We start from the raw sequence: 12,316 nt of genomic DNA, 5'->3' as shown, positions 1-12,316 counted from the left end.
AGAACCCGCAAGTAATTTACCTGTAGAGTTCATTTAGTGGGCTACATTGATTATATATTTGCCTAAAAATTAAGAATCTAATTCTACCACTTTACTCATGTGTTGATTACTTGCAAAGTAAGGCAATGCAGAAAGCGGGGAGAAAAACGTTGTGGGGCAAGAACGGAGTCTGGTGGCAGAAGCGTTCAAAGCTGGGGCTAGCAAGTGTGGATCTTTGAAAAACACTTGGATTTCACTTCTGGGACGGAAGGGACGCGGGAGTCACTCGCGTAACGCTGGTTACAGCTCCGCGGGCAGCCCGCGCCCGGGCATTTCCTGGATCAGGGCACCAAACCGCGCCCGGAGCCAGGCAGAGGCCTCCTCGGGCATCCGCCGTCGCCTCCCTAGTGCGAGGGGCAGGGCCGGGGCCTCCCGGGAGGGCGGCGGGCGGGCGGGCCTGGCCCCGGCCCCGGCCCCGGCCCGGCCGCCCCGGGGCTGCCGCCGACGGCCGCGGCCGCAGCGCCAGCGCAGCCGGCGCCTGCCGCGCTCTGCCCTGCCCGCCCTGCGTACCCTCACGAGGGGGACGACGCCGCGGCGGCTCCCGGGGAAGCGAAACGCGCCAGGCGACGGCCGCGGGGCGCCCCCCCGCTGCGGGACCCCCCCGTCAAGCCGCGGGCTGTAACGCCCGTTCCCGGCGCCGCCGCCGCTGCCAACGGTCGCCGCGCGGCGCCCCTCCGCCCCCCCCGCTCCGGGGGGTGACGCCGCGGGGGGGAGGGAGGTGGCGCGGCGGGGGCGTGGCCTCCGCTGCCCGCTCCTCCCCCTCCCTGCGCGTCCCCCGCGCGCCGCGCCGCGGCGCCCCCCGCCCCCCCTCCCAGCCCAGCCGGTGTCTCGAGCCTCCCTCGCGCTATCCCCGGTCCTGCCCATTCTCTGTCTCTGCTCCCCCCCCCCGCCCTTCCCGCGCGTTGGTTCGCTCTTCCCCGCCCCTTCTCCCCCACCTCTGCCTTCCCCTCCCCGCCCCCCCGGCTCCCCGCGGTGGTCTGGCCCGGCCCGGCGGCTGAGGGAGCGAGGAGACGGGCAGGGCGGCGCTGGCGGCCGGGGGTCTCGCTGTCCGTTGACGCGCCGGCCCCTGCGAGGCGAAGAGCGGCGGAGCGGGACGGCGGAGCGAGCGGAGCGAGCGAGGAAGCGGGAGCGGCTCCCCGACCCCGGGCAGCACCATGAGGTGAGGAGCCGGCCCCGGGGAACGGAGGGAGGGACGGGGGGGGGTGCGGCGGTTAACGTCTCCTTTCCCCCTCCCGCCCCTAACGGTCCCCAGCGGCCGGGGCGGGGGGGTTCGGCGCGCGGAGGGGGCTGGGCTGAGGGGAGCCCCGCGGTGGGGGAGGGGCCCATTGTTAGCGGCGGGTGGGGGAGGGGAGGGGCGGCCCGGCCGTCCCCGTCCCCCGCGGCGGCGGCGAAGTTGCTCGCCGGGGGGGGGCGGCGGGCGGGAGGGGGGCCCTGCGGCGGGGGGGGCCCGGCCGGCGCGGAGCTGCCGGCGCGTCCCCTATGGTCACCCCCGTGCTGCGGCTGGGATCGCCTCGGAGGTGTGCCCCGCCACGGCGCGAGGGGGAATCGCCTGCCTGCCTGCCTCCTCTCTCTCTTTCTTTCTTTCTTTCTTTCTCGCTCTCTCTCCTTTTTTTTTTTTCTCGCCTCTTAACCGGCGGGTGTTGCATTGCAGCAGCAGCTGGGCTTTTCCCTGTGTAATCAATAAATAGAAGTCGGGGAGGGGGGGGAGGAATCCCCCTTTCGGCAGCCGTGGAAGTGTTGCGTTTGGAGATTTCAGATGTAAACACTGAGGTGGACGTTACTAATTTCCTTTTTAGGGGTCTGGGGGAAGGCAGACGTAGGTTTCCGTCTTCATTTGAATGAGGGACTTAAGCTTGGTGCGATCTCATTCATTTGAAGATAATTTTCTGCGTCCGTGGCCCGTCCCCGTACCTCCCCCCCCGCCTGCCCTGTTTCTGCCTATTTTGTGCCTATTTTGTTTCCATAATCATTTTTCTGGATTGGTGCAAGACTTCGTGAGAAATGTGGCTTGATAGCCTCAATGCTGATATATTTGGGGCGGGGGGACGTTGTGCTCCGTGTAGGCCTATCCTTTAGTTAAACAGTTGGGGAAAGTGAGTTACCGTCCTTCCCCTCAAAGATATTGTCTTACTTGCAGTTGGATTTGAATCTTCTTTGTGTTAAAGATTAATGATCAAAAGTTGTCAGGTCCTTTGGAGTATAATGCAGTAAGATTTGTTTGATGAAAATCAACAAATTCCTTTGCTGCAAAAAAGTGTCAACCGTTAGAATTCTCCATAAATTCAAGTAAAATTCTAATTACATTTTTGAACTGTATTTTTAAGGGTTTGTGTGCGTGTGCGCGCCTTAAATGCAAGCAGTAACTTTGCAGTGGGAAGCATGGGGATTTTCTCCCTGCTTTTCTATTTAAAATGTAGTCCTGTATTTCTCTCTGTTTTTCTTAGACTGTAGGTATTTATGTACTGCATTATTTTGAGCTTTGTTTTGTATTATGGTAACTTATTTTCACTTATTCGTGTTACTGTGTAGAAGTCAGATGCCCTGTGAGAGTAAAAACTTTCAACTTAAAAAGCTTACAGTTCGTAGATTCTTTAAACTGAGTTTTGTTTTTTGTTTTTTTTTTTGACAGTCTTTAACACAACGAATGCTGTTAATCCAGCAAAAGTTGGTATAAATGTTTTGAGAAACTCTTCTTGTATAAATTGGGCTTTTATACTGGCAAAAAGTACTTTAATTGTATGACTGAGGCTGAGTGAAATAAGTTATACCAGCAAAAGTGTCCTTTTGCTGATGTATGTGTGCTAGGACTTCTGCCAGCTTCAGAGCGCAAATATTTCTTTTAAGTAGAGTAACAGGAAAGTGTCTAGGTTGGACCTGCCCTTAGGTTGCCTATTCAGATGTTTGAATAGTTGGCTTTAAACAATAGGTATATATGGGCAAATGATCGTATAATGCATCTGAAATTTCTGCCTGCTTGTGCAGAATGTCAAGCTGTTGAGAGGGAAATGTGGTGTCAAGTTGAGTAGTTGCTCTGAGTGGTCATTGAGTAATTCAAAGAAATTAACTTCAAGCACTCTGCTTCCAAGCCCTGCAAAAAAGAAAGAAAAAATAAATTAAAAAAAAGCAAATGGTACCAATTAAACAAGTTAAGAAAATGATGTGGTTGAACAGTATTTTCTCTCTATATAGGCGCTATTAAATTGACTCAGTGTTGCTTAATTGGTCCAACTTCAGTGTAAGGGCAAGCTTTCACTGAACACGCTCTCTTTGGACTTGTTTAGACCAGGATTGATGGTGTATCTGAAACATGTTTAAACCAGTATCTTCACACTGTATTATGTTTGGGCAATGTCTTTTATTGGGTATTTACTGGTTGAGGCAAGTCATGATGGTGGAGGAGGAGTGAAAAGGTGGGTAGAATAAATGACCAGTCAGTGTTTAATATATAGCTTGTCTATTTGCAAGCGGTGTTAAAACTGTTTTCTAGTCAAGTATACAGTTGGTGCTCTGATGAATACAAAAAGGAATAAATACTATAAGTCATTCTGAAATGAGCTGAAAAAAAGTCTTCTGTTTCTATAATGTCCTTCCAAACATACACATGAGAGAGACCATTCTTCAGCCATCCAAAGCCTGAAATAAGTTCGATGACCTCTTGTTAAGATCTCACCCCTTGTCTGGGATGATTAGCTGATCAGCTACCAAATAGCTAATTAGTTTTTCTTTTGTCAGATTAAATACTATTATAAAGAGCATCTAAATATTATAAAATAACCAACAATTCAGTAACACACAAGCATCAGCGGTAAAAATTGACCACAACAGTTAATTTTTGCAGTGATCTGTTCTGAATTTGAATGAAAATTATGTGATATTTGGGTAGCATGTATTAGGCGTTATAGGTTGCAGATGAACTTTGAATCTTAAATGTCCCAGTTTAAATATCTAGCCTATGTATGAAGTTACTTCTTTCAGGAGACAAGATGAATAGGGCTTGTGTGTATCTCTCTTCTCCCCCCTCCCCCTTAGGTAAACAGTTGATTCCCAGGAACACCTGTTGCCCTTACTGTATTGTGGCTAGCTGACTAAGTACTGTTCTTAATATAGATGCCTGAATGCACTTATCTCATAATAGGTATCCAGGAATTAGGTATATGCAGCGAGGTTTCCATTTACTAGCCAACTGGATGTGGTAGGAAAAAGTAGTTAAAATATAGATAACAGCACAATTTGGTGTCCTGGTTCTAGTAATAATACAACTTCCTTTTGTAGTTATATCAGAAGAACACGTGTAAGCAGAATTTTTTTGAATAATATGTTGAGATCTGTGTTACAGAAGCTGCTCAGCATCTTACAACTCCACTGTAGAACCCAGCTCTAGCAGTAATGGTTAACGGAATGCTGTTTGTTTGTTTTTTTTGTTTTGTTTTGTTTTTGATACCTAGCTCTTGCCTATGAGCTCCAATAAAAATGAATGAGATTTCCAAGATACTGTGGGGTTTCTTTTGTTTTTTTTAAATCAAACAGTACGACTTTCTCTTAGGATTTCTACATCCATTTCTTTGTGTGTGGAAAGAATTGTTTTTCATTAGTGTGCTAGTCAGAAACCAGGCTATTTATTCTGGCTTCTTTACCCAAGTTGCAACTGGAACTGGAAAAGAAACACTGTTTTTGAGAATTTTAAATTCTAATACTTCCAGAGCCCGTTATATTCATTTGTGTTCATAATGGGCTACTACCGCATATCATAAGCATGAATGTTGATTCTATATTTAGATAGGGCAAGCAGCTAAATTATTGAAATTATTTTTTTGTTTCTTGAAAATCATGCCACATCCTCATTGATGATTTCAAAATTTTGTGGTCTCTTTAAGCCATGTTAAAAGTTCTACTTGCTTACATTCAACAGCTATTCTGCTCAAATATGTTGCTTTAGAACATAAGTCATGTTATTATTTAAAAGTGAGTGAATTTTTTGCCTTGGTTAGTAAGACTTCATTATATTTTGAATGTTGTGCTAAGATATCTGGTATCATACTTACTGCTTTTTTTACTTAATACATTAGTGAAAGCCCAAGGCAGTAACAGCAATACATGTACCTTCCTTAGCACTAGGAATTCTTGAAGGATCCCACATGCATGTCCTAGGGTTTCTAGAAAAGATGGGGTACAAGAATGCTATGCTTCTAGTGACAGTAGTATCAGTCTACTGCAATAACTGTAGTTATTTAAGGTAAAATATCAGAGTAGAAGAAGCCATTCATTTCAATGGGGCTGTTGAGATACTACTACCATGTTTCAATACATGATACATCAATATATAGGGTAACACTTTGGAATTTTGCTTTTGTTTTAGCTCTTAATACTTGTACAAATAACATTTGAAGTAGAAAGCTTAAGTTAGTAAAATATTTGACAAAATATTAGGAGTGCAAGCAGGCAGTTAAATTAGACTGGGTACACACAACTGCAACCAATACAGCTCCTAAAAATGCTCATATCTTGAGTAAAATTGGAGGTGTAGGCAGCTTTTTCTTTTTTCTTCTTCTTCTTCTTCTTCTCAGGTGGGCACAAGAATTCAGGTTACTTTCCTTGTTCTTAAGTAAACTAACAGATGGACTGAGTCATCTGTCTGATAGAAGTGCAGACTTTAGCTAGCACTTTATTTGTGACAGTTGCAAGTAATTCTTGGACTGGTTGTTTCTACCCACCTGATACGGAATCTGACAACTGTTTTGCCCTCAAGGTCTCTGGATAGAATTTAGTGAATTAATTTGATAGTAAAAGTATAAGTCTTTTAAAGATTACTGTGTGAATGGAGTGTGCATGAATCAGAATACAAATTGTTTAGAAAGAGCTATTTATGACCATCTTACCAATTATGCTGTCAGCCTCTAAAAATTAGAAACGGTCTAAGAGTATGTGTAATTCAGGAATGCTCTCTGAGACTCTGTGCAAGTTTTTTCTTGACTCTGATTCAGGGCTTCACGTTTATTGTTGGAGTTCAGAAAACAAGACCAAGTTATTTAGCTTCCTACTTCAGACTGTTATAGTGTGAAAGCCCTTTTTCTACACTTCCATAAAAAGGAGAGGAATTCTTTCAGCACCTGTTTCAGTGGATGCTTTCCTAATACGCTTAGGCAGGGCATAAGTGAAATATCTCAGCCCTGCCTTAGGCATATGATTTGAAATACTTTGTAATGAAGGCTCTGCTTCCTGCCATGCCAGTGCGTTTCATGCAGAACTGTTATAGAAGTGAGTTATTGAACCATTGGATAGAGTCATGTGGTTTCATTACTAGAGAGCAAAATGTGTTTTGTAAAACAGATATTAGTTTCTTCTTTACTTTGACCTTTCATCTAGAATTGCTCTTGACAGTTCATGCCTGCTTCCACTCAGCAGTGTAGAAATAAATATGCAAACTCTCTAAACATTAGACATGTTTAAGTTTTAAGAGTGCTGTAGTGCTTAGAGAAAACAAATATGTGCTTTTTGTGATTTGATTCAAAAATTTAATTTTAGAAGAGGCTAAAAGTAAATGTAGCAGAGACAAAAGTGATACAAGCCTAGCTGAACAACTTAAATATATTTAAGAAATTTTTGAAGATGCTTACCTCCCTTCCCCAGCCCCCCTTTCCTTTCCCTGCCATGCCAGTCCTTGTGAATTGTGTAAAACTACCTTGTGTTCTTTGGCCATTGGCATCTCTTTTAGGACTAATATGAGAGCAAGGCCACTTTTGTATCTGTCAGGACTAAAACCTGCCAGATGAAAAGCCAGTGCTGTGTCCCTCCCCCACCTTAATTTCCATGTGTTTTCATAAATTTGAAAAATAACAAGGAGATATATGTAGATAATTTTTTTTCTGTTGAATAACATACAGAATCTTTTTTCCCCTTATAGAAATGGCTGCAGCACCTTAGAATTTCTAACTTAAAACCATATGCATAAGTGACTGAGTTTGAAGTAGTTTTGCCTTGTTTTAAAATGTTCTGTACAAATACAGGTTTTAGAGGAAAATGTTCAGTTTTCTTTTAAATACTTCTAATAAATTTATTGTTATAAGAATTTATAAGCCCCCCTTCTATCACCCATTACAAGTCTTGCTTCATTGTAGCTGTTTCCCAACTAATGTTTAAATAGTTCTTAAAAAGAATGTGGAAATTGTGCTTATCACCTTTCGACATAGTGTTATGCATCTAATAATCCTTATGTTACCGTTCTGTGGACGTCTATGGACAACTTACAGACCTGATCCCTGTGAGAAAATGTGACATTTTCTGCACCGGTCTGTTTTACTACCCAACTTCTAGACAGCCCTGTGGAGAAAATGGGACTGTTCAATGCCATGTTAGATGAATTGTCAAAAGACTTTGGATTAGTCTTTGCAGTTGAACTGCTAGTAGTAAGTATATGTTTTGGGAATTGATGCACAAAATGAATGCAAGGAGTTAAAATAAGATTCTCTTATTCTTGCATGAATAATCTTTAGATAGAATTGATTAAAAGAAAACATGATCAATATTCAGGCAAAAAAATCTGCTCTCTTTAGTTTCATATACTGAAAATTCTCCAGGCAAAGCTGGCTTATATAAAGAAAGATTAGTAAAAACTATTTCAGTTTAGTCCAAAACGAGTTCCAAACTAGTATGCTTCTTCTCTGGTGATGTGTGCGGGTATTTTGGGTAGGGTGTGTGTATCTGTGTGTTTTTTTGTTGTTGTTGTTGTTTTTTCTTCTCTCTCCTCAGCGCTGACACCCAGTGAAGCATGGGGGAGAGAACTGAAAACTGATAGCACTCTAGAGGATGATACAAAAATGCTACTTTGCTGGACTGGTGTGCTGCCAGAAATAACTCTATAAACTTCTAGTTTGCAGTGCGAACAAAATTGGAAAGATTTTGTTTCGCATTCTCTTATTCTGCTGTTATTCTTCACAAATTTGAAATTGCTTTTCAGTTTGCTGAATTGGATTATGAAGTAATCTATACTTATTGCAAATTCCATTACAAAGGTGAGATCTGACTGTTGTGTGTTTTGAGCATACTAGCCATCTAGTTTAAAAAAAAAAAAAAGTTAACCCTTAAATTTAGCAGAAAGCTGAAGGAACCAAGAGTAGTCATTGATATAGCTAAAGTCTATTATTCCTTAGTTGCAGCTTTATAATGGCTAGAGAAATATTCTAATTTTCTTTCAAGAAGAAATCAACATTTACACATACATATATATTTATATATATGTAGATATGTCACTTTCCTTAAGTATATAATAAAATATATAAAATATAGTTTAGCTCTTAAATTTTTTTTAGTCCCCTGACTGTTGTCATCCCTCACTTTTTTTGTAGGTTATCTTGCACTGATACCAGACTTTTAAATGATTCATTTTTATGTAGTTAAGGGAATCTTTTATTGTGGTCTCATCACAGCAAAGGAACTACTATTAAATGCTTTTATATTTCAGTTGTATAGACCAGTGTATGTTTTGGTATAGGGTCATATTCGCTAATATCACTGTATGTCTTGTGGGGGATTTCATTTAAGCTGCATTTTTCTTACTGTGTGGGGTTGAAAATGCAAACAGTAAATGGAAAGGTGATTAGGGTTCTGTTCTGTCTCATGCTTTTTCAGCATAACTTTCAGTACTGTTGTACTTGCAGTATTTTTACTGTCATTGATGAGAAGAGGCAATTGGTACTTTTAGGTTACATTCAAGTTTCTCTTTGGCTTTGCAAATCTGATGTCGACATATACACTGAGTAACTCTGCGCCTGGAATCTTAATAGTGTTGCTTCTTAAATTTGTTAGCTTTAGAAATAGCTACTGTTAAATAACAAGTGGATTTTTTGGGGGGCACCAAACTTCAAACTCTAGCCTAGGCAAAAAATTTTTCCAACAAATATAGGCAATCATGTCGCTAATGGGTTACAATGAAGAATATATGCAGATAGTTATCCTGAAGACTTGTTTTCTTGGTATATTTTCCTATTCTATAAAAATCATTTTCCCCTTCTTTGCTTTCTTTTCAAAGAGTGGAGTCTCTTATAAACAGTGCATAGGAGCGTGTACATCTTTTATTTCCTCTTCTGTGCTGAATTCTTTTTGATATTTGTGGTGATGGGGGGGAGTACAGGATCCTTTGGCAGACATTAGTCCTTTAAAAAATGCTGAATTTTCTGTAGAACTACTCAGTCTAAGTTAATGAAATAGATTTTTTTTTTTTTTTGAGGGATTTGAACTTAAAATTGAATGCAGTGAAGCTTTACTAGGAAACATTGTTGTGCTGTGCTCTTCAATGCATTTGTAAAGCATATTTTTAGAAAACTACAATTGACTACTGTGGATTAAGTTAATTTAACTTTACGATTTCAGAATAAGTATTGTTATCTAATGTCTGAAATAGATGGTGTGGCCAGACTGACCAAACAGTAAAAATGAATCTAGATGAACCTCATCTTGGCAGAGATGATAAATCAAAGGAGTCAATGGCAGCACTGTTATGAAAATGGTCACTGCTCAATCTTAGCTTTACTCTGCTGTTGTAGTGGGTGAACATATTACTTTAGAGCATATATATTTTCATTGTAGTTGTATACTCTAGCAAAAACAATTTTTTAGGAAATGACATTTGGAGGTACTTTTTTGTTGTTGTTCAGAATGCTTCTGATTTGATAGAAATCCTGGAATACAGTCAGAACTCAAGTTACTAGTATGTTAAATTTTCATAAAAACACTGATCAATTGTTGCTTTGAAGTTCTAGACTGTACAGCAGATCATATTTTAATTGGGCATTGTACGTTGATGCACTTGGTCTAATCACTTTAGTGCAAGTGGAATGTGAGGGTGGCACAGGAAGTATTTGGTGCTTTGCATCTCCATTCAGTGTGCGAATATATGGAATAAATGCATTTTAAACGGAACTGCTTTACTTGTCAGATATGAAGCATCTAGTTTGAAGCAGAGCATGAGGCACATGCTACTGAATTCTGGTGTTCTGTGGTTTGGCTGGAAATGGTTGCATAGGACCACTAACTTTCAATATGTATCTAATACTGAGAACAACAGCAAATCTGGAAATAATTATTCTGATAGTAGCTTCTAGCTCTAGGTGTTCTTAATGCTTCAAGTTGGATTCTTCATACACACAGTCACGCAAGACTCCCTAGAAAGGCAATGGGCACTGTTCTAGACATAACTGATACTAAGGAGGAAAAAAATAACCAAATTCCTCTTAGCAGTGACTGTGTGCTGTGCTCTAGGTTAATGTGGAAAGTCAGAATTATGTTGCTGTTGGCTGTTTGAGTTCATTTCAACTTTAATGGCTACTGAAGTAGTATTGCAGATAAACTGTGAATACTAGGTCCTCGTTAGTTAAATTAGAACTAAATGTAGTTAAATTACAACTAAACATCAGGGTGTGTTTTGGCAGAAAAGAAATAGAAAAAAGAAATAAACTTCCTGGATTGAACTGGATTCCACATGCAAGAGTAGTAGCACGATTAAACTATACAGTTGTCACTATTTTTCTTTCATTTTTTTCCTTCTATTTTTCTTTTTCCTGTTTGAGGGGAAAGTGAAAACATTAAAGACTATCCTGTTCACTGTCCTTTTGGCTAAGAGACGGCCAAGGAAATTCATTAGGGGATTAACCTGAGAAAGGTAGCTGGGGATCCATGTCTAATCAAGAGTAGAAGGAAGAGCAGATGAATACCTAGAGCACTTGAGAAATAAGCTGTTGCTGATAAATTAAGCAGAAGTTGAATCCAGCACTTCAGTTTCTTTTTCAGTGTTACATGTTTTGGAGAATATTTAAGAATGAAGAGTCTCATAGCACTCCAGTGTTCTCATTGGACTTTTAGCTACCGTTTATATGCACTGTGTTTTCAGGTCAGTGATACATTTAGGCTGACTTGAAATGCAGTAGTGGGGTTTAGATGGAAATTCTGACTTGAGATTGAGGGAAGACACTCGAGCATCAGATGCATACAAGAAGTGTATTAAGCCTATTGCAACTTAAATAACTTCTGTTGTAATCTCAAGGAATGTGGTAGAACCATTGTTTGTTCTAATTTCCACAGTATAATGTGATGATATAGTAGCCTTTATTTTAGCAATCAACTTAGTTAACTGCAACATATATGAATCTTCTTCAAAATTGGTATTGCTGAACTTACATATTTGAACTTAAAACTAAGTTGTAAGGGGAGGAGGTTTATATTGATGGGTTCTAGGGCTTTATTTTGTATTTTGCTGATGTCTTAGAGAAGTCTTTGTATAAAGTTTGGAAGAAGAGTGCATCTTGGACTTCCTGATTTGACATACTCTAAAAGCAATTTTAAAACCAGTGGATACTCCTGTATATTGGTTATTTGCTCTACGTTTGTTATTATAGAACAGTTCTATGTTTCTGTATTTGCCACTGTTTCCAAAAATGGGTAAGTGCCCAAATGGGTAGCAATAAGATAAACACAAAGGTTGTCTTGTAGCTTATGAATACTGTTATTGTAGCTGTGTTACTCTAAGGATATAAACGAGGCAACAATTTTATAAGGAGAGGTAATATCTTTTATTAGATCATCCCCCATATTGGTGGGGAACAGGACACAGGCAAGCTTTTAGTTTTTCAGGCCTTCGGTTCTTGAGAAAGTTATTAAATTCTTTGGAGACACCATGTGGAGAATTTGTACTGCTTGGATTGTTGCAGGCACTTTGCAGAGACACTTTTTTTTTTTTAATAGGTAGCTCATAGTTTTCATATCTGACCTAGTAACAATATTTGGTAGAATTCTTATTTAAAAAATGAGTTAGATGCTTGGAAACAGTTAAGTAGCTTCAGGATACTATTAAAACTGCCATTTGTTTTTATATTACTCTGCAAACATGATGCCTGCATAAAGGAAGGGAAGATTGCATTGTAGGGAAACTGTGAAAATAGATTTCAAATGTTACTGTTCCTGTGTAAAGTGTGAAGGTATATATTCTTTTGAAGTATCTGACTTTTGGAAATCACTGGAAAAAGTGCTCAGGGGAGTGCCTTGTTTGAGGAGCCCAACTGTGGAATTGTTCTGGAGGGGCTGTGTTGGTTGCTAGTGCAGCTGTGTACAGGTAAGATACAAACAAAAGTGGATCTCGATAAAAGAGTTGCATCCTTAGACATGACTAATGCTTAATAATACTTAATAGTAGGATTTGATTCTTGCCCTGTTGGAAGTCCCTAGTTAGTCACCACAGGACAGAAGAGTGTACAGTCAAACCAGCTCTGAGCACCTTGAATATCTTGCC

At 41.0% G+C, this 12,316-nt stretch overlaps 1 protein-coding gene across 4 annotated transcripts in view; it reads left to right on the top strand.

Annotated features, from left to right (window-relative positions):
* Window positions 1–1,011: 1,011 nt before the first annotated feature.
* Window positions 1,012–12,316, top strand: part of ENAH (ENAH actin regulator) — a 103,627-nt gene continuing 92,322 nt past the window's right edge. For all 4 annotated transcript variants that reach the window (XM_067292927.1, XM_067292929.1, XM_067292928.1 and 1 more), the window contains exon 1: window positions 1,012–1,198. In XM_067292927.1, coding sequence (XP_067149028.1) covers window positions 1,194–1,198 — 5 coding nt within the window. In that variant the 5' untranslated portion in view covers window positions 1,012–1,193. The remainder of the gene's footprint in view (window positions 1,199–12,316) is intronic.

Source organism: Apteryx mantelli, chromosome 3 (assembly GCF_036417845.1).
Source record: "Apteryx mantelli isolate bAptMan1 chromosome 3, bAptMan1.hap1, whole genome shotgun sequence".
Lineage (NCBI taxonomy): Eukaryota > Metazoa > Chordata > Aves > Apterygiformes > Apterygidae > Apteryx > Apteryx mantelli.
The sequence above is the reverse complement of the archived record's forward strand: the minus strand, read 5'-3'. Positions and strand labels throughout refer to the sequence as shown.